Here is a 20,905-nt window from a genome sequence, read left to right on the forward strand (position 1 = left end):
GTCCTCGCTGATCTAAGGAAGTGGAAAGTTAATACGGCCAGTCTCATATACACTTCTAAACAAGTAATGCACGTCTATTAAGCACAACAAGATGTATTCCAACAACAGCAACTCCTCGTAGTTACCGGCCAACTTTTATTTCTTTCACTATGCTAATACCACAATACTCATGATATCCCAGACTTACTGTTCAAGTCAAATATTCTCTACCAAGCCGTTTCCCCCATGCTATAACAACAAAATTCTACCCAGGAAACCCGAAACTTAAATCAAACTCTCATACTTATCTAATCCAGACTTTTGTCCTGTGTTGTTCTGTGACGTGTTGGGCGTTGGGTTGCTCATAGAGCTCATACCACCCCAGTTCGTCGCCGGCGGCGGGGGCATTGTGAACGAAGAGGCAGGAGGAGTAGAAGTGTTGCCTGGCGGCGGAGGAAGTGTAAAGGACGGCTGTCGCGCGTTCGAGTTTAGTGACATGCTGGCCATTGAAGCGCCCATATTTCCTGTAGATGTACTGGCCCCAAATCCGGAGGAACCTCCCCATGGGCTTGACGTAGCTTGGGTAGCAGTCGACCAGTTGATGGAAGTTCCGGAGGTGGACGTAGACAAGGGCTTCTGTGGCGCCATAGGCTGCATGGATTGCATTGACTGCATCGGCTGTGATTGCGCTGGTGGTTGAAAAGGCTGGCTCGGTGTAGGCTGCATTGGTTGACTGAATTGCGTAGACGACGGCGTGAGAGCCTCGAAACGACCGAGATCTGGTGTCACAGTCCTGTAAGATGGTGCCTTTTGAGGCGCGAGCTTTGGTATAGTGTTGCTTGCAGGTGGAGGAGGCGTAGACCACGAGAACGTGGGTGCCGGTGTACTCGATTTCGATTTCGCCGGGTCGTCCCAGCTGGGAGTTGCTGTGCTAGACCTGGGACTTGCCATACGACCCTTGACGAGGTTCTCGAAATCGTCCTCTGTAGCTCCGTTGCTCTGATCAAAGGTAGTGCCAGTAACTCCGCCAAAGGCCATGAAATCCTCAGCTGGTGCAGCGTTACCGTTCGAGTTACCACCAAGCTCTTGCAGCTTCCGCGTTTGCTCATCCTCAACCCTTCGAGACAAACTCTTGATGAGTTCCATGAAGCTTTGGAACTGCTTCAAGTCGAGCAGCGGCCCTAAACTCATACTCCAGAGAATAGGTAGGATTTCCATTGCCACAAAATCAGCATCAGCAACCGAGCCCACAACCTTCATTACGTTTAAAGCTGCCATCATAACAGCGGGCTCCTTTGTCTTGATGACCCGGATCAGCGGGACGATCTTTTCCTGCATGGTGTATTTGTCCAGAGCGCTTGATGAAGATGTCTTCTTATTTTCAAGTCCGTTGAGTCCGTCGTCCTCGCCGTTATCATTCTTTCCACCGCAAAGTATTACAAATGCTCGCAGACCGCGGACCTTGATTGCAAGACTGTTTGTCTTGCTAAAAACAGTTGCGATTACTGGGAACAACTCGTTCTTAATCGTGCTAAAGTCGAGAACCGGTAGGACGACTGGCAAGCTACGAAGAGCGGCATCAACGATTGAGTGCGTTGGGCATTCGATTGCTGCTATTATGACAGGGAGCATATCTAAAAGATGTTAGCGCAAAATTGATACACCTAGATGGAGATAAAGAGACTTGCCATCTTTAAACTCCTTTCCAGAGCAATTGTTAGAGACAGAGGAAATATGTTCGAGAACAACCATGAGACCAGCGTCCCTAGAGGGGTCTTTCTCTTGTGTTTGCTTGGCGTTGACGACAAAAATCTCCCTCAAAGACGGCCGAACCTTTTCGCTGAATGCTCTTTTGGCTGACGGCAGGAGATCGAGGATCTTGAAAACGTTTTGGAGAATAAGTGATAGAAGATCCCGATCCTTAAGCTCTTCTATCAGTGCTGGTAGAATCTTCTTCTCCATCACTGACTTGGGGAACGAGGGCAAAACCTTGTTGAGACCTCGCATGAAAGAAGCCTTCTCATTCGCAGTCTTGGCAGGGAATGAGTCCAAGAATCTAATGGTCGACACCAAGATATTGTCAAAATACTCGCTTTGCTGAAACTCGCGCGCCGTCATTCGTTGAGCAGGCCGCCTTGTAATTAGTCTAGGTAGAACATCATGGGAGAGTTCCCTAGGAAGAGGGCGTGAAGAAAGATAGTTGTTGGTGGCAGATGGCACGCTGGAAGAATTCGAAAACAATCGCTTGTATGTAGACAAACTGCCGTGGCTTTCTAGAGGAGATTTGTGAGGCGAGTTGTACAAAGCTACTGCCATAAGTCCAAGAGAGAACATATCAGCAGATGAGTTGAGGTTATTGTCGACTACAAAATCAGGAGAGGTATAATCGAGATTGAGCTGTACAGTCTTGGGTAGTCGAGGGTCCATGTTGAGGACTTCATATAAGTTGATCCCTTGGATAGATGTCGGCTTGTCAGATCCTTCAGGGGGGCTAGCAAAAGCTAATCCACTGATTTTCCAGTCAGACTGCATCGTGTTAGTTGAGTTGTTATGATATGCATCCAGAATAACATGCCTTTGAGTTGATGAGAACCGAATCAGGCGTGAGGTTTCCGTGTACGATACCTGCATTCTCATGCAAGAATTCGAGCGCTTTGCTAACTTGAAGCAGACCCTTTTGAATTTCCAGTTCGTCGATCTCCAACTCTCTTCGTCTCTTCGTTCCATCCGCATCCTCAGTCACGTATCGACTCGACCTCCCACCCGGTCCTCCAGCTCGTTCTTGTTCATCCTTATCCTGCAACAGACTGGACAGCGAAGCTGTGACGGATTCTGTAACGAATTGCAAGCCTCCACCTCTCGTCTCCTCCACGGGTTCGACCAACTCCAGAACGCTAGGATGTCGTAGCTTCGCAAGACTCGAGGCTTCCTTCTTTAGTCGCTCAACAACTTCCTCGACAGTCTTTTTGAAGGAGGCAGCGCCGGAGCGGCCCAACGAGTTGCCATGGCTGTCTAACGACTTCCTGTCAAAAACAAAGACACTGTAGGGTTTTCCAGTTGATTTCTTTTTCGCATCGAAGATCTTCCAGGGACCAGCCGTTGAAGTCGGTGCTGAGGAGATGGAGTAATTGCCGGTGATGTTGGTGGCAGAAATGGACTTAAAGGCCGAGGAGAACATGGTGGCAGCTCTCCATGAATTGGGTCGCAAATATTCGAGTCGGGTTAAGGGGGCGTGGAAAGCAAATGCGTGATCGCCGCAAGCTTCAGGGTCGCAATGAAAGACGTAGGCTGTGAAAAGGTGAACAAGAGGCCGCTGATTGATCGTCGTTTAAGCTGTAAGAGGAATTAGGATGACGTTGGTCGCGATTCGCGCATTCCCCATAAGCGTCGTAGGTCGGTAGGGGTATAGAGTTGACAAATGTATCCTTACCTTGCCTTTGCCTTACGTTTAGCTTTAGCTCTGCCTTTGGGCTGGCAGTTTCCCCACGATAAGCTGATAACGCTCTCATGGGTCTAACTTGTACCTAAGCGGGCATCTACTAGTGCTGTATGTACGTGCTGTAACCCTTCCGGGTCAGCTCAAACCCCCCTGTCGTCGCTAAGCTGATGGGGCTCTTGAAGCGCTGCGTTTACGGAAGCTTAAGTGACTTATAGGAGGACTCATGTGTACGGCCCGAGACGGCTGACAACGCCTGGAAACGGCTGTCACTGCAAAGTACCTCGGGCGCACTTTGTAGCGAACCTCTAGAGTTAGTCGATTTCCAATTCATTGGCATCATCGAGCTCCGATACATCTCCGATCGTAGACAACCTAATGCTGCTAGGCCTAGTACTTAAGTTGATATCCCACCTCGTCTGGACCCTCTAGAATATCGCACCTCATTTTAAAATATTCTGTCCTTTTGTCTTTGTTTGGCTTCAGCCTTTTCTTGCACCGTCCCGGCTCTTTACTGCCAATTGATTTCCGAAAGTGCACCAATGATGAGACCTATGCTTGCTCGCTCCGCTCTACGGAGTGCTCGCTTGTCGAGCTTCAGACCGTTGTGCCAGGCGCAACGCTTCAGCATCAAGGCTGAGGCCGCCTCGTCCGCACAGCACATGGGCCTAGATGCTTCAAAACTCACCATTCAGAAGACAGGGAACCACAAGACTCTCAGCAAGCCCGAGACCTTGGTGTTTGGAAAGGAGTTCACAGGTAAATATCATCCCCTGTCCACCACGGAATTGCGCTGGTTACACTTGCTAAAAATTTGACAGACCACATGCTTGCGATCGAATGGAATCAGGACAAAGGATGGCTGGAGCCCAAGATCACACCCTACCAGAACCTCTCTCTCGACCCTGCGACATGTGTCTTCCATTACGCCTTTGAGTGCTTCGAGGGCATGAAGGCCTACAAGGACAAGAACGGCAAAGTGCGACTCTTCCGACCCGACATGAACATGGCTCGACTCAACAAATCGGCTGCTCGTATCGCACTTCCTACTTTCGAGCCAGCCGAGTTCGCCCAGCTCATCTCCAAGCTCGTCAACCTTGACTCTCGCTTCATTCCCGACCAGCGCGGATACTCACTCTACCTCCGCCCTACCATGATTGGAACCCAAAAGACACTCGGCGTTGGCCCTCCTGGATCTGCTCTTCTTTACTGCATTGCCTCGCCCGTTGGTCCTTACTACCCTACCGGCTTCAAGGCTGTTTCTCTCGAGGCCACTGACTATGCTGTCCGTGCTTGGCCCGGTGGTGTTGGTGACAAGAAGCTGGGCGCCAACTATGCGCCCTGTATCCTCCCTCAGCTCCAGGCCGCCAGCCGTGGTTTCCAACAGAATCTCTGGCTGTTTGGCGAGGAAGAGTTTGTTACTGAGGTCGGCACCATGAACATGTTTGTCGCTCTCAAGAACAAGGAAACTGGCCAGAAGGAGCTCATCACCGCTCCCCTCGATGGCACTATTCTTGAGGGTGTCACTCGTGACTCTGTCCTGGCTCTTGCTCGCGAGCGCCTTATTCCTCAGGGCTGGAAGATCACCGAGCGCAAGTATACCATGAAGGAGCTTGCTGAGGCTGCGGATGAGGGCCGTCTGCTCGAGGCCTTTGGTACCGGAACAGCTGCCATTGTCAGCCCTGTCCGATCCATCTCATGGAAGGGAAAGCTCGTTGACTGCGGTCTATCTGAGGTCGAAGAGTCTGGTGAGATTGCTCTCCAGATGAAGAATTGGATCGAAGCCATCCAGTATGGTGATGAGGAGCACGAGTGGAGCTACACTATCTAAGGTGATGATTATGTGTACGGCGTTATATAGCGGCTGGGAATAGACAAATCGGAATCAAAATAATTACGCTCACAAGAAAAGAAACATCAAATATTTGCTTTGCCACAATTGCTTGTTAAGGCTTACAATCAGCAATGCTAAAGAAAGTCCGAGGTTATGTCACAGACCCGTTTTAGACGGCAGAACCCCAGCACGTCTAGCAATACCATTCTTCAAATGCAAATAACATGTACAATTGACCAACTTTCACTCTTCGTATGTCAAAATCTTCGGCTTAGTTCTTCTTGCCCTGCTTGGATGGGTCGGGCAGAACTCCCTCCTCCTCTAACCTTCTTCGTGCCTCCTCGAGGGCCCAGGTAGAAACACTGTGTGACTGTTAGTACAATCCCTGCAACACACCCCGGCCAGGATTTTGCTCTTGAGAGATTGTGACTCTCCGATTACAGCTTATATCCTCGGAGCGCAAATCACTCACGTAGTATCAGGCTTGAAGGCGAGCGCTACAGCAGTGGCGGCAAGGCTTCCGAGAAGGATATAGGTAGGCCACTCCCAGCCCTCGGGCTCAGCCTTCTCGCCAGGCTTAACACCCCAAAGCCAACCGGTGGGAGGGTCGAATTGGTGCGAGCCACCACCTCCTTGTCGTCGGGCGGACACGGAGAAGCCTCTGGAGGAGAGGGGCTGTCGAAGGCAGCGTGCGGCGCGCAGGGGCGCGACAGCAGCGCGGATGAGGGCCATGATTTATCGTCGAGATATCGGGTGAGGTTGAGCGATGGGATGGCGGGCGGTGGTTCAATGGCCGAGTGACGTTGTTGAGCTTGACGCTGGCTTGTTTGCTCTGAACGGATTCGTACAGCACCTAGATAGACTAATTGCTGAAGTCCGATTTGATAGGCTCACGTGACACGAGTCATTATCCCTGTTAGTCAACTGGGTAGCAGAAAAGTTGACCTCCTAGGTCTTAGGATACAAAAATAAATAGCCTAAAGACTATAGTCTAAGCAGCATTAAATGACCTAATAATTTTAGTCCTTATGTTCTCAGCGGCCAATTTTTCTGATACCCTGAGGATAGTGCTTCTCATTGACGGACAAATGGAGGAATGATAACTCAACATATTCAATCATTGCTAAATTTATCATGAATTTTATCTTTACTCTTTGTAGTAGAGTATGCATTGTTTCTATTCTCGGGAATTCGTTCAATTGAGGGTCAATTGGTAGAAGAACATACTCAACTACAACCCATATCTACCTACATCCCACTTTACCTCAAAATGTTAACAAAATATTGAATGATTTAAAAGAAGAAACCCGTGAAAGATATGTAAAGATACTACGTTGTTTTATTTCCGTATTTTTTTGTCGAAATTTTAATGCGTTGCATTGATTAACTTTGGCTGTTCCTTGGCAATAGTGATGCACGTCCTTGACTTCCATCGTTGATGCCCAAAACAAGGGATGTTCCGCTTGAGTTGCTTCCTACATCATACGAGAGACAACGAACGACTCAGTTCATTATTCAAATCGTTTTCTTGTTTTGATTTTTTAGCATCATTGCTGCAAGCGTGTTCATATTCACATTCTCATGTCTTTCCCATATATATTCGGGTTTCACAACACCTAATAATCAGAATCCCTACCGCAATCAGGCATTCCTGGAATCGCCAAGACGCGTATAAATAAATCAACAACATTCATTCATAGCTTCAGCTGGCTGAGCTATATATCGTTGATTACTCTCACTGAATGCATATATCTGGGGAGCTATCCGTACGCGAAGACACTCAATGTATGACTCTGGCGAGACAATCACTGCGACCAAGATGAAGAATAACTATTAAGACTCGTTCAGAAATCATCAACATGGAACGAGACAGACAATCTCCTCCGATCACGGGATTTCATTCTAATGGCAGTCAAACAACTGCCGAATCACCCGTGGTTGGTGATCCAAGTCTAAACCCGAGCGGGCTAGACGTAACATTAGACCATCAACCAAGATTACATCCCTTGTCCAGTCAAGGACGATATCAAGATCAAGATCGATATCAGGACCAAGATCAAGATAATGATCAAGACCAAGTTCACCTCACTCGGCCAAGCTTCGGTTCTAGGAGATCCTCGACTTACAGCATCATGCAGATCGACGAGATAATTTCGGATGACCGTATTAATATGGAGACATATGGCGTCCAAGAGCTTCGCGATGGCTTCTTCGATGCTCTATTCTTGACGCCAAAACCATTAGACCCCGACTTGGTTGCTGAAATCGCCAAGGCGACCCTGCCAAAGGCATTCGACAAAAGCCATCCCTTGTCTGCAAAGCATTTTCTACCAAGGCAGCTTCATGAGCTAATATCAGTCGCACACAGAGTTGCAACCACAAGAGCTGGCATTGAACTTATAAAGTCGTTTCTCGCCTTCTTTATTGTGTATACACTCTGTCTTGTTCAGCCAGTCCATAACTGGCTCGGTCGATATGACTACATCATGGCCGTGTCTGTCATTATCAACCATCCAGGCCGTAGCTTTGGTTCGCAACTGGATGGCGCGGTATTGACGATTATTGGCACTGCTGTTGGCCTAGGCTGGGGCGCTGTTGGTCTCTTGCTATCCGTATCAACTAGTGATGCTCGTGAGGGTTATGGATGGATCCTGGCGGCCTTTTCTATCGTCCTCTTTGCTAGCATCGCATTCCTGCGCGCGTTTCTTATTCGTCTCTATCAACCTACTCTCTGCGCAGGCATAGCCCTCACTTTTACAACATTAGCCGAGACACAAAGTGGTGAAATCAAATGGCAGAAACTTTGGAGCTATGCAATCCCTTGGGCCTTGGGACAAGCTGTTGCTTTGGCTGTTAATTGCCTCGTTTTCCCTGACGCCGGTAACCATTCTTTGGCAATTGCTCTCGATAAGTCGTTCAAAACCATGCAAGTAAGTACCATCTGCCTCCCTTTCATGACCGTTTGCTTATATCTCGTTATAGGAATCCCTCGTCATCCCTCGCCCAAAGGATATAAGAGCAAAGAGACGCCTAGCAAAAGCGTTTATGGAGGTATCTCTCGCATACCGAGACATGCGGATTGACCTCACTATCACCCGTTTCCGCCCAATGGATGTCCGGGAATTGCGCAATGCGGTACAAGGTGTGGTTCGAGCCCTTCTCTCCATGAGAACAGACACGGATCTCTTTGAGGAGTTGGATAGCCCTGTTGGTATCACTGTTGCAGACGGTTTGGGGGATGAAATACCTTACGAGGACTCCGGACGCAAAATAGCACAGGCTCTCTCAAGTCCTACCAAGGAAGTCATGGCTTGTATGGCGGAGGCTGTAAGCAGATGCCATGCTGCGCTGATGGACTTGACTGGCTGGCGCAAAGAAATCGGCCCTTCTGCAGATATCTCCTCAGACATTGTCCCTATTCAACTTCGTATGAAAGAAGCCCTTGAAGCCTTTGACGCTGCAGAAGCACGACTCTTGGCATCCAATGACAGGCCAGATACGTATGAAGAACATGGCCAGGCTGTAGAGCTTTTTGTCTTTGCAAGACACGCTCGTGAGACAGCAGCAACTGTCGTTCAACTCATGACTCATGTTCATGATATGCGGTCTCACTCCAACCATACACGCATCAATCTCCCAACTTACCCCCCTGCCAAAGCCTTGTACAGAACGAACGCCCAGGTAAGGCACGACCGAGGCGGTGTTACGGCTGGTATGTACAAGGCGACGTTTAAAGAGATCAGAAACCTCATCAGCTTGACGAACGCGAATGAAGGGCGCCCACATAATCTCAATTTCCGCTCACTTACTGAAGGAAAGAATGACGATATTACCTTTGATGTACCAGGCAAGAAGAAGCTACGTTATAGAGTGTGGCTAGTCCTTCGCCGTTTACAGGACATCGAAAGCAAATACGCATTGAAGGTTGCCCTCCTAATTTTAGTTCTTGCTCTTCCTGGTTGGCTGGGCACTGAGACGGGGTGGTGGAACGCCCACGAGGCGTGGTGGGCTGCTTGTTTAGGCTGGATCACGATGCATCCGCGTGTGGGTGGCAATGTTCAGGACTTCTTCACTCGTGCTTCTATAGCTATCCTTGGCGCTGTATGGAGTGGTGCAGCTCACGCCGCTAGTCGTGGGAACCCATATGTATTGGCTGTGTTTTCTGCTATCTACATGATTCCTATGATGTATCGCTTTACACAGAGCAAGCACCCGGTACGTTGGTTCTACTGCTTTGAGACTTTTGCTAACAAATCCCAGCGATCCGGTCTTATCGGCTGCCTTTCATTCACCGTCATATCTCTCAGTTTACGAAACCATTCGGCCGACGCATCTGTAACATTATTAGGAGTCCACAAGGGCGTCGCCTTCTTAGTCGGAACAATAGCACCCATCATAGTGAACTGGATACTTTGGCCCTTTGTTGCCAGACACGAACTCCGAGGGGCACTGTCTTCAATGATATATTACATGAGTATAATGTACAGAAGTGAGTACATTCCCCCTTTCAACCGACCCTGCTGACCATCAAGATGTCGTCGCAAACTACGTCTACTTTGACGAAGGAAAGGATCCAACTCCTGAAGATATAAGGAGGTCGGAGATGCTTGAAAGTCGAATGCGCGAGGGTTTCGTTAGAATCCGACAGCTCCTCGTCATGACACGCCACGAAATTCGTCTTCGTGGTCCCTTTGATCCTGTTCCTTACTCATGTCTTGCCGCTTCCTGTGAGCGCTTTTTTGAGTATCTCATCGCCGTCCGGCAGTCTGCTCTCTTCTACAACCCAAACTACATCCGCGATAACCCCGTTGCTGCTGAGATGCTTTTCACGTACCGGCGAGATGCAGTGGCTGCCATTCTCAGCAATTTATACACACTCTCTGGTGCTCTGAAGCATCAAAAGAAAGTTCCTGTGAGTAGTTTCGCAAGCACTGTTGATACCATTAGCTAACGATTATCTCAGCGCTACCTTCCGAGTGCCGCTGCAGCAAGAAAGAAACTCCTCCACAGGACTGTCGAGGTCGCCAAAGAGATGGAAGAGAAGGCGGAATACCGGGAACTCGAGAGGCAAAAGACATGGAGTGACATATACAGCTACTCATACAATGAGAGTCTTACAGGCTGCGTTGCCCAATTGGAAGAACTGGAACAGTTTACAAAACTTATAATGGGAGAGAAACGGTAAGTCAAGTTCCTGTGCGCTCGTGGTCAGTATTAACAAGCAACAGGTTCGAGGGCAAAAAGCACTTGGAATATTATGATGAAGATACTGATGTATTGCCTGAGCGGCTTAATTGATTCTATCTTAACTGTATCCTATTCATGCCATGCTATGACAGCCCGGTAATCAAACGTATGCGCCATCAGTCATGTCGTTTAAAATATCCCTCGTGATGAGTTTGCCCTTTAACAACGCCTTGCCACTAATCCTGGCACTTTTCGGTGAATGTCTCCTATTCTCCTTTCCAACGGCTTTCCTCTTTGGTGACTTTGTCTTTTGCGTAGCACCTGCGGTCGTAATTTGTGTGCCAAAGTCCTCAAAAAAATGATTCTCCAAAGCATTTGCAGGCATTTCATAAATCCAATTTCGATCCTCCATTAGAGAGATGAATTGGCTCAGCATGCTGTCGCTGCCGCTACCCTTGAGCGTCGATTTGCTTCCCACGACGAGCAGCTTCGTCTTTGCTCGTGTGAAAGCCACATTAATTCGTCTCCAATCCTTCAATAAGTCTCCAATATTACAAGCTTCGTTGCTTCGTACCAGACTAAGGACTATAACTTCCTTGTCCCGACCTTGAAAACGGTCTGTTGTATGCATCTCCACTCCAGAGAATGCTTTGAGCCTGTCTTTCAGCATAAATAGCTGCGCTCGATAATGTGTCATAACACCAATCTCTGTGTCCGGAATTCCAATCGTCAATAAACTTTCAACAAGCTGAGAGACGATGCGGACTTCAGCTGAGTTGACGATACGTTTGCCCTGGGCTTCTTCGCGTACAGGTGGCTGGATGGTATCGGTGTTAATGAAACGTACCCGAGCTTCACTGTCAAGAAGGTCATATAGCCAGCATCGGTCGGGGCCAGGCGCGGGACAGAACGATCTAGGCATTGCCGCGTGAATGGTCGATGCATCGTAGTGCCGCTGCACCAGGGCGTCCATGCGCGGGATGTGAAGTTTCTTCTTTTTGAGTTGTTCTGTGCCGCACCGAAGCTTGCCTTCGTAGATTAACGTGTTGCTAAGAGTCATGATATCTTCGCACATACGATACTGGTGTTCCAGGTTGACGACCGACTCGGGATGAGTGTCGGATAAGAGCTTGAACAGGCTGACATCGAGACCACCCTCACGCGCCTCTTCGTTCTTCACCACGGGGGGCAATTGGTTGTGATCGCCAACGAGAACAAAGGTACGAGCCATCCTGATGGGGCCAGCGCAAATGGGAAGGGTAATCTGAGAGGCCTCGTCCACAATGCAGTAGTCGAATGTCCGCTCATGGAAGATGGGGTGGTTAATACCGAGACATGTCGTAGCAACAATCGGTGTTCCGTGCCAGGCTTCCTTGATTTCTTCAAACGACTTCATCGGATGGCCGGCAAGAGTAGCAAACTCCTGAACTTGAGGGTGCACCTTGGCGGGGGCACCAAGACGAAGAATAGGTATCTTGTCCGACTTGAGTTTAAGCAGAATGTTGTCGACGGCCGTGTGAGTGTGTGAAGTAAGAAGCACACTCTTCCCTTGGGACGTCAGAGCCTGAATGATGTGAGCAATGGTTGTTGTTTTTCCAGTACCCGGCATTCCAAGAACAAGTGCGTAGTCCTGAGCACTCATGACCTTCTCGATAGCTCGACGCTGGTCAACATTGAGGTTGTCTCGATCCGACATGGTGTACTGAGTTGGAGCTGCCTTGAATCTGGGAGCCTCCAGGTCAACTATGAGTCGTCGAATTTGTCTTGCCCCAAAAACGTCGTCTGCCATCATCTGCACGAGATTGTTTCGAACAGTTGCCATCCCATTGCTAAACTCGTCCTGGTCGAGTCGGTATCTGATAGGGGCCTCTTTAATCTTGCCCGTACTTTCATCCTGGGTTGCACCCTCATGGGCGACGTCCATGATACTGGCAAAGACCTGATTGTCGACCTCATCAAACCCATGTTGTCGAATTCGAGCATTGTGAAGACGTCTGTCAACCGCGACACTAATTCGCTGTCTCTTAACTGCCGTAACGTAGCCAATGGCCAAGGCAAAGTGGCCATCCTCGTCAGAAACCACAATCGGCTCTCCCACCGTCAGCTCAGACTCGAGAAACGAAAACCCGGTTATCGGGTTTCGTTTGATAAAGGTATAGTGATAACGATTGATCTTGGGGTTGTCCGTGTCGACTGAAGCTGATCCCTCTTCAATAATAACATCGGCAAAGCACCGCGACTTCTTTTCACGCTCAACGCTAGTCATCGTCCACAGTTCTCTCTTGGTTTTCTGGCTCTCCTTTTCTTCCTTGGTAAGTAAGTTCTCCCATTTAATAAAAAATTGTTGATGATGGGGGGTTAAGTGTTTGACGAGCTCGTCGAATTTCTCATGCATTCCACTTGACTCGCCATCGCCGTCATCGGCCAGTCGGTGGTAGATGAAGCATGATGTCTTTGCGTAGCATTTGCCACACATATGCTTACTCTTGAGCATTGGCGGCAACTGAACGCTTCGCTCACGGACGTAGCATGCCAGCTGGTTTCGTTGCATAATCATATGTCGGAGCTCATGTCGAATTGCAGGGATGCGCATTGTTTTTGACGTTTCCATGTAGTAGAGAATGCCATACGCGATCTCAATGTCGTATCGATCTGACAAGAGCAGTGTGTAGAGTGCTGTCTGTGCCATATGGTTGCTGTTTGCGTGCTTGCCAGTTTTTACCTCAAATGGCACAGTCAAGGTGCGAACATTCTTTCCATCTTGCATCGCAACTTCAACAGTCGCATCGATATTGCCCTTCAGCCCGTACATCGGAGACCAGACATGTTCCTCAACGTCTAGAAGCTTGGTAACAGCCATGTTGGCCTTCTTTCCGTTCCGGTCTTCCACCACTGCATCAGGTTTGGCTTGCGAAGAGACGAAGGAGCCAGCCCAGTAGCTCAGCTCGGTCATCTTCGACTGCAAGTGCTCCCTGGCAGACGGTATGCCGACTTTGATGGTGTAAAGATCTTCGACATGCTTTTCTGTGATCCGTTCAATGACCCTGCAAAGGAACGGCAAATCCCACTGGTTAGCAAGAAGTGCCTCCTGAAATATTTCGTGTAGCATAGTTCCATAAATAAGTGGTGGTGTTGGTGGGCTTGTAGCCTTGACTCGATCTTGAAGCACGGCGCGGCGCATGCATCCAAAAGAATCAGCAACTACCGTGGCGGATATAAGTTGATCGGGATGTAAAATGAGAAGGTTCTGCGCATCGTCGACAACGCATTGGCCTCTTGCAGTAAAGTCGCCTATAACATGGACATAGGCATCTGCATGAGCTGGTGTATCAAACCACGACCCCCTTAAATGAACTGTCTTGATATCTTTCGAGTTGTCAGCCTGGATGAGAAGGATCTAAAGTCTCCATTAGCAATGCTCGAATACAGCCGCCGACTGTCCTACCTTTTCCGGCCGTGCGTTTCCGTACTGATCCGTGTGTTCGTCCTCTAAAACATTCGTAACCAGGTATCGTTGGATTGTTTTGGGTTTCCGGCTCTACCTGTCACTTAGCATATGGTCGGCGATCCTATCCTAGGTTGTGCGACGTACGTCTCCAGAGCAATTTTGCGCTGCTTGCGTTGCAGCCAATTCCACGGCTTCGAAATCAAAGTCCTCTTCAAAGACATCGCCGAAATCCTCGTCCAGATCGTCGGTTTTAGTTGTGAGGGCTTGGGGCACCTGTTGCGAATCGGTTGTTATGAAGTCTTCTGCTTCGTTAAAGATGTCATCATCCAAGTCCTCAAATTCGTCCAATTTATCGTCGACCTCGCCCTGTAGTGTGTTTTTAGGCGTCGCTGCCTTAGGCTGAGGTTCCATTTCCGTTTGGGTCGCGGTCATGCTCGCTTCCAGCTGCATTATTGTGTCATCATCAAACTCATCATCAAACTCATCATCCCCGTAGTCCGAGGAAGCAGCAGGCCCCGTGACCTTGATCGGGGTCGGTGATCGACCTTGCCTCTGCTCAGGGGCTTGCATAGGTGGCGGCAGTATTTGAGGTTGAGGTCTAGGTTGGGGTTTTAGCTGGACTGGAGAGCCACTACTAGTAGCGCATACCCGTCTCTTCTTAGGAGATGGAGATTCTGGTGTATCTTGGGTCTCCTCGCTCTGCCCGTTGATGCTACTAGTCACCGTGTCGAGCAATGCCGTTACCAATGAAGATTTCGAAGCCTCAAGCTCTTCCTTCTCGCTGCTCAGTCCCGAAGTCGATCTTTCTGTTCTTCTCCTCTTTGGCCAGTTCAGCCCGCAACTGATCGTTCGTCGCAGACTGGCTTCACCGGCCGCTGGTCTATTCGGCCTTGGCGAAGACGATACTATTAGTTGCGCCAGTGTTGGATTTGCTAGTCCGAGGGGGGTGTCTGCAGTATCGGTTCCATTCAGGGAGTATCGATCCCAGAGCTCTAACGTTGGGTCTGCGTGTGGCGACTTGAGGGCCTGTGCGAGCTTTTTGACGTTGACTGAAGGTGTATTTGGCTTTTCCGCAATGGGCGACGACACGGGTGACGAGCTTCTGGCGCGTTTCCTTCCTTTACGAGTCAACATGGGAGACAGTGCGTTCAAATAAGGATTGTCCTGTCTGTTGTCCCAAAGTAGTCGCTCGTTTGGCGAAGCAATCTCATCAGCGCCTTCCCCCTTCTCCATTAGGTCTCGCCAAGTCAATCGGGTGGCAGGCGTGGTCGTCATATCGGTAGCTCGGGTTTTTGTTGTGTTTTGTTCATTCTCCACGTCCTCTGGTACAGATTCGCCGCCGGGTTTGGGGTGATATTGAAATCTATTGAGCTTATTCTTGGTGACCTCAGATACTGGCTGGAGAGGAGTCCTGGGCCCGGGCACGGGGTTACTCCTGGATCGCTGCCATGGAGAGCGCTACAACGGGCAGGTATTAATTAGCTACTGAGTACCTAGGTAGGTAGGTAGGTAGGTACCTAGGTATGGCCAAATGGTCAGTTTTGTTACGTACCTTATTTCGGCCCGCCTGATCTGAGAAGGATTTTTGGAAAGTCATTACTTTGCGGAGTTTGAAAATGTGAGGTTTTCAATCTGGTCAAGCACGATGATAGTGGGACATTTGAATTGAGTAGGGGAATGGTACGCGTTTAATGACCGACTGTTACTGGGTAGCAGAAAAACTGTCCCCCCAGGTTTTAGGGTACAGAAATAAATAGCCTAAAGAGTGTGGTCTAAATGGCATAAGATGACCTAATAATTTCATCCCTTATGCTTTTAACGGGCATTTTTTCTGGAACCTTGAGACCTGGACGCGTCGCGATCGCGGTATCCCTTGTAAGCTGTTGTTGCCAAATCACGTGCTCTGGCTGCAAGAATGCAGGTCCATGGTAGCTCATATCCCAGCTAAGCACAGGGACCAGCTAAAGCTAGGTACTAAGAAGTGGACAGCATGTGCGTCAGTGGACCGAGCTTCTCTGCGTCACCATTTTTAGAAGGGCCCACCAATTCCATCCCGCATTTGACGATCTTTCACTGACATTGAATTGTCAATTCGCAACGTCCACCCGAGGCCTGGCTCCCTGTACATAATGGCGATGAACCCTCAACCCAATGGCCCTGGGCCGGCCCAATCGAAAGAACAGTACAAAAACTCCATGGAGGAATGGCGCCAAGCTGTACTCTCCCAGCGCAATCAATATGAACCCCGCGTAAGAGAGCAGGTCACTCGATCGTTTCACGACTACTCTCCCCCACTGTACGCCTCAATCATCGGATACCGTCGCGATTGGAACCTCCTAGTTGCGACTTCGCGAGTCTCTGGTTTTGCTGCTACACTCGGCCGAGATCTTGAGGACGAAGAAGCAAAGGCCATCGCCGAATACACCCTCGACAACATCCATACCAACGCCAGTTTGAAATGGTTCAGCATTGCACTCGCTGGATACATGACCTATCGTGGACGCCGCACATGGCAATTCCCCTTTTATAAACCTAAGCTTGGTGGCAGATTCAACCCCAATGAGGCTACCAGCATATTCACCAACAAGAAGATCAAGGGCCCCTATCCTCGGTTTACATGGCACACGCTCCGGTTCACTGCCTACGTTGGCGTCACGATGCTCATGGTTGAGCCCGCCTTTCGAGCTGTCAATTTTATCAGGTCTGAAACTACCATGTCCCACGACCCAAGGTTAAAACAGTTCACCAAAGATGCAAACCAGCGTATTGAGCAGGTCATGTCAAATCCTAGCATTTCAAAGACTGCTTTCACAGGCAAAGACCCCCATAGGGGTGGAGAGGAGGATCCTTGGGCCAGTAACGATTCGAACAACGCCAGCTCAGAGAGCAAGTATCAGTTATATCAGTCATATCAATCTGCTCCCACGCAATCCTGGGACAAGGCCCATGCCTCCAGCACTACGCAACAGAATCAGCAGCCACACAATGATGATTGGAGTGTCATAGACGATGATGATGCATCGCCCGTCGCTGCAACTGCTCGTAGACAGCCAGTCTCTGCTCCTTCAGGCTCTGCATGGGACCGCGTTCGACAACAGTCCTCACAGGGTGGTCCTCGACAGCAGCAGCAATCTGATAACCAGTCTCGGTCTTGGGCAGCCCGTTCTCAAACTGAATCACAGCCGCGGTCGCAGTCTGGTTGGGGCAGTCAGGATGCCGGTAGCTCCGCTGACAGCTTTTCCTTTAGTAAATCGGACGAGGAAAGGGCCGTTGCCAAGGAACAGGCACAGAATGAATTTGATCGGCTGCTCGAAAGAGAAAGGGGTGGTGTAGACCAAAAGAATCCTTGGGGACGTAAGTAGAGCAAGTGATATGTATTGAACTGTGTATCCGTGTATGAACTTAGGACAGTTGTATATTGTATAATATAAACTAGGCACTACTAGCACTATCACTTTATACGATTTTGTTTTGACTAAAGAACTCAAGACAAGTTTCCAGTTTGTGGTTATTGCCGGCCAAGCCGTCTACGATGTGCCTATATCCTACTGAGATCGATTGCTATCATCTTTCGTTTACTGCTTGACTTCATCAGACACTCCAACAGGTTCAACTACATCACCACCCTCCTTCTTATCCACAGTCGTCTCCAAGATAGTCTCGCCAGCCGTGTTCGCAACAAGACTCTTCTCCACCTGGACAGGCTCTTGCTCATGCTGGGGTTCCTGAGCCGGCACCTCCGGAGCGGGTGCTTCCTGGGCAGGCTCTGGAGAGGGTTCGACGGCGGGCTGCTGTGCAGGGAGTGTGGGCTCGGCCTCTTGAGGAAATTTTCCAGCGGCAGGCTCAGGGTCTCTGTGCACTGGAACAGATTCTGACTCAAGCTCGCCGCGGATTTCTGGCTTGGGCTCCAAGCTGGGTTCCGACTTGGGCAGCGCTTCTTGAGATGCTGCAGGGGCGTCGACTGTCTCCTCCTTCTTTTCCTCAATTGGCTCTGGCTTTGAGGCAGGCTCGGGTTCGGGTACAGCCACAGGCTCAGGTGCCGAGACAGACTCAGGTACGGACTCAGGTACAGGTTCAGATACAGGCTCGGTCGTAGGCTCAGTCACAGTCTCAGAAGTAGGAGTTTGCTCGCCAGAAACGGACAAAGAGCCTTCAGGACTGATGGACCAGAAGGTCTGAGGGATAGAGAATGTTAATGGGGGTGCTGTAGGTTGGGCAGAGGCGGTTGTAGCAACGGCAGCCGGACTTCTTGCCGGAGCTCGGCGCTGTGGACCACGGGCTCGACCCTTGCGAGCATCCGAGAGCGGAACCTTCTCCTTCTCTTGCGTTAAATCCTCCTCGACCTTGGGTTCCTCCTTTTTAGGTGGAACATGAGGTCCCAACTTCAAACGCTTGTTCAGATCACTCATGAAGCCTGCCTGAAGGGCAGCAATCTTGCTACCAGCAGGTCTGCTAGGCACAGGGGGCTTCTGCTTGGTCTCGACCGAATCTCCTGAAGAGGACTTGGTGGGTCGGGGAGGGATGCTAGGTTTTGGCTTTTCTGAGACAGGAGGCTTCGACTTGGCATCATCGTTTGCAACCCTGGACTTAGGTCGCTCCGGAATCGCAGGACGGTCTGGAGATGCTTTCCTGACCGGTCTTTCAGGGATAGCAGGCTTGCTTTGCTCCTTAGGCTCTTCCTTAGACTCTTCTTTTGTCTCGACCTGAGGCTGGGGAGAATCAACGGTAGTCTCATAAAGCTGGCTCTCCGGGACATCTTCCCAAATATCTCGACTGGGGAATCGCTGGCCGATAGAAGGTCTCTTATTGTCGTTGAGGAAGGAATCCGATTCCTTTGATTCGTACCAGATAGACTTATCATGGCTCTTGGGAGGCTGGACATCTACAGGACCGTTGGCTTCCTGCTCTGCAAGCTCTTCTTGTCTCTGAGCAAAGAGATGGGCAGGGGTCTTGGGACGGTCCATAGCGGATGATCGTCGTCGGGACTCCCCCTCCTCCTCTGCTGGCTCTGCCTGCCCAGTTGGGTCTGGGGTCGAAACCTCTACTGTGTAGTGCACGCTCTCTGGTGCGTCTTCCCAAATGTCCTTGCTGGGGAAATGGTGTCTGGCCTTGTTACCGGTTGCTGGCTTCTGGGCATCCTTGTTGCCATCCTCGGGGAAAAGTGGCTCATATTCCTCAACATCATCCAGGGAAGTGGGAGCAAACTCCTGAGAGTCATTGTTCTTGTAGATACTGGTAGGCCTGCTCTTGGGTCGGTTGGTTCTGCTCAGAGGGCGGCTGAGAGGCTCGTCCAAGTCACCGCTGTCACGACGATCATGAACAGGGTTAACAGCAGGTCGCTGGCTGTAAGAATGGTCGTCGTTCTTAACCTCGTCCTCGGCCAGAATGGGCGCAGTGTACTTGTGCTCCTCATCCACAACAGCATCGCCATCACCATATGATCGATACTCAGGGCGCTTAGGGTCATCAACGTGCACTGTGTGTTCTCCCTCGGGGCTGATGATCTCCGACTTGAATGAAATTGGCTGAACCTTGCCTTCACTGGTAGAGGTAGGGCGGGGTGAAAGGCGGGAGGTGTACTCTTCAGTGGCTTGGAAACCAACCTCGTCAGTGGGTGTAGATTGGTAGCCCGATGCGCCTGCGATTATTAGCTACTGTTTATCTAGCAGATATAGTACTTACTCAGCCCCGCGCCACGAGATCGTGTGTCTCTGACCAGCTTGTTAAGGTCATCCTTGCTCATGGCAAAGTCATTCTGACGATCATGCAGAGGGGTCTGATGTTCCCTCTTAAGGACCTCAGGGTGCTTTTCGTAGTATTCCTTATCAAGCTTATCTTGGGGAGCAACACCATGGCCATGAAGGCCGTAGCTACCTGGGGGTCCACCACGAGAGCTGTGCTTGCGGTGGTGATGCTTCTTGTATTCCTCTGAACCGGGGCCAGGCGAAGGAGCCTGGACATCGCCCAAATGAGGGTTCATAGGCACACGTTGGCCGATTTCTGGGATGCCGTGATCATCTTCAACCTCTTGGCGGCCATCACTAACTGAAACGTTGGTGCTTGACTGCTTTGTGGCTTGGGTAGATCCGGGGCGACCAATGCCGAACTGTGCTGCCTTGTCGGAGTCGGTACGGGTGACAGCTTGCACACGCTGTTTAGCGCTTTGAGCTGGCAGAGAAGGCTTAGGAGCATGGAGCTTGAGGTCCTCAGCGATGGTACGTGTCTGTTCAGGTGAGGCAGCTTCTTGCTGTGCTGGGGCCTCAACCTCTTCGGGCTTGATCTCATGGGTCACAGCGCTGTACTCAGCACCCTCCTGGCCAATGGAAGGCATGGAGACGCTGGTAGGGCGCTTGATTGGCTCCTGTTGAGCATCGCCGGGGTTGAATCGGGCAGAAATAGGGCTCTTTTTGGGAATGCCCTCGTTGAAAGGCGAAGGAGCGAAACGAGCAGGGTTGGGAGATATCGAGCGGTCGGATCGTTTCGTGGGACGAGGTGGGATCTTGGGAACGTCGGCAGCGGACTCGTTGTTGTCCTGGCCTTTAGCCGGACGAGGCGGGATAACGGGAGGTTGTTGCATGGCGGCGGCGGTCATTGCTGATGTTTAGAAGCTCGGGGGAGAGCGAGAGATAAATACTGCAGAAACAAAATAAGAGAGGTAGTCTGGTTGCTTGCGTGTAAGACGATGGATGGCTGCGTGATGGGACCTAGAGCAACCAACAATGGGTCAGGACTAAGCGATTAGTATGAAGATCAAAGGATAAGTGCGGAACCAAAGCAATTGAAGAGCATAGCATGGACTTTGGGGCGCCTTTAGCGACAGGGGGAAAGACTGGTATTTAAAGACTTTTTGTAGTCGGTCTCCAAAGTAGACCAGACCAGACCAAACCAGCTTCTGTCGCATCAGATCCCATCCATGTGCCTGTGTGCCTGTGCCTGAACCGGTTACAAGTTCTGGCAGTACAGTACAGTGTGGACAGTGCTGAAAGTTGCAGCTGCCCCTGTTGCTTATCGGATCCACGAT

At 50.1% G+C, this 20,905-nt stretch overlaps 7 protein-coding genes across 7 annotated transcripts; 3 read left to right on the forward strand and 4 right to left on the reverse strand.

Moving 5' to 3' along the window:
- Positions 1 to 264: 264 nt before the first annotated feature.
- On the reverse strand, positions 265 to 3,157 carry FGSG_09513 (uncharacterized protein; the record flags this gene model as incomplete). The annotated part of the gene is made up of 3 exons (XM_011329903.1): positions 265 to 1,613; positions 1,644 to 2,505; positions 2,573 to 3,157. The coding sequence occupies 3 exons, from the start codon at positions 3,155 to 3,157 to the stop codon at positions 265 to 267; spliced, it is 2,796 nt and encodes a 931-aa protein (XP_011328205.1).
- A 732-nt stretch (positions 3,158 to 3,889) lies between these two features.
- Positions 3,890 to 5,317, forward strand: FGSG_09512 (branched-chain-amino-acid aminotransferase). Its single transcript, XM_011329904.1, has 2 exons — positions 3,890 to 4,174; positions 4,237 to 5,317. Exons 1-2 carry the CDS (start codon positions 3,958 to 3,960, stop codon positions 5,244 to 5,246), a joined length of 1,227 nt encoding a protein of 408 aa, XP_011328206.1. The 5' UTR covers positions 3,890 to 3,957; the 3' UTR covers positions 5,247 to 5,317.
- FGSG_09511 (uncharacterized protein) lies at positions 5,315 to 6,077 on the reverse strand. The gene is made up of 2 exons (XM_011329905.1): positions 5,722 to 6,077; positions 5,315 to 5,611 (listed from the first exon to the last, which is right to left on the reverse strand). Exons 1-2 carry the CDS (start codon positions 5,979 to 5,981, stop codon positions 5,521 to 5,523), a joined length of 351 nt encoding a protein of 116 aa, XP_011328207.1. The 5' UTR covers positions 5,982 to 6,077; the 3' UTR covers positions 5,315 to 5,520.
- A 1,031-nt stretch (positions 6,078 to 7,108) lies between these two features.
- Positions 7,109 to 10,434, forward strand: FGSG_09510 (uncharacterized protein; the record flags this gene model as incomplete). The annotated part of the gene is made up of 6 exons (XM_011329906.1): positions 7,109 to 8,179; positions 8,232 to 8,961; positions 9,097 to 9,464; positions 9,510 to 9,738; positions 9,782 to 10,161; positions 10,213 to 10,434. 6 exons carry the CDS (start codon positions 7,109 to 7,111, stop codon positions 10,432 to 10,434), a joined length of 3,000 nt encoding a protein of 999 aa, XP_011328208.1.
- A 162-nt stretch (positions 10,435 to 10,596) lies between these two features.
- Positions 10,597 to 15,481, reverse strand: FGSG_09509 (uncharacterized protein; the record flags this gene model as incomplete). Its single annotated transcript, XM_011329907.1, has 4 exons — positions 10,597 to 13,833; positions 13,882 to 13,974; positions 14,029 to 15,342; positions 15,437 to 15,481. The coding sequence occupies 4 exons, from the start codon at positions 15,479 to 15,481 to the stop codon at positions 10,597 to 10,599; spliced, it is 4,689 nt and encodes a 1,562-aa protein (XP_011328209.1).
- A 470-nt stretch (positions 15,482 to 15,951) lies between these two features.
- Positions 15,952 to 17,345, forward strand: FGSG_09508 (uncharacterized protein). The gene has a single exon (XM_011329908.1). The coding sequence runs from the start codon at positions 16,020 to 16,022 to the stop codon at positions 17,244 to 17,246; it is 1,227 nt and encodes a 408-aa protein (XP_011328210.1). The 5' UTR covers positions 15,952 to 16,019; the 3' UTR covers positions 17,247 to 17,345.
- A 29-nt stretch (positions 17,346 to 17,374) lies between these two features.
- FGSG_09507 (uncharacterized protein) lies at positions 17,375 to 20,476 on the reverse strand (the record flags this gene model as incomplete). Its single annotated transcript, XM_011329909.1, has 2 exons — positions 17,375 to 19,522; positions 19,567 to 20,476. The coding sequence occupies 2 exons, from the start codon at positions 20,474 to 20,476 to the stop codon at positions 17,460 to 17,462; spliced, it is 2,973 nt and encodes a 990-aa protein (XP_011328211.1). The 3' UTR covers positions 17,375 to 17,459.
- Between the last annotated feature and the right edge of the window lie 429 nt (positions 20,477 to 20,905).

This window comes from Fusarium graminearum, chromosome 4 (assembly GCF_000240135.3).
Source record: "Fusarium graminearum PH-1 chromosome 4, whole genome shotgun sequence".
Classification (NCBI taxonomy): domain Eukaryota; kingdom Fungi; phylum Ascomycota; class Sordariomycetes; order Hypocreales; family Nectriaceae; genus Fusarium; species Fusarium graminearum.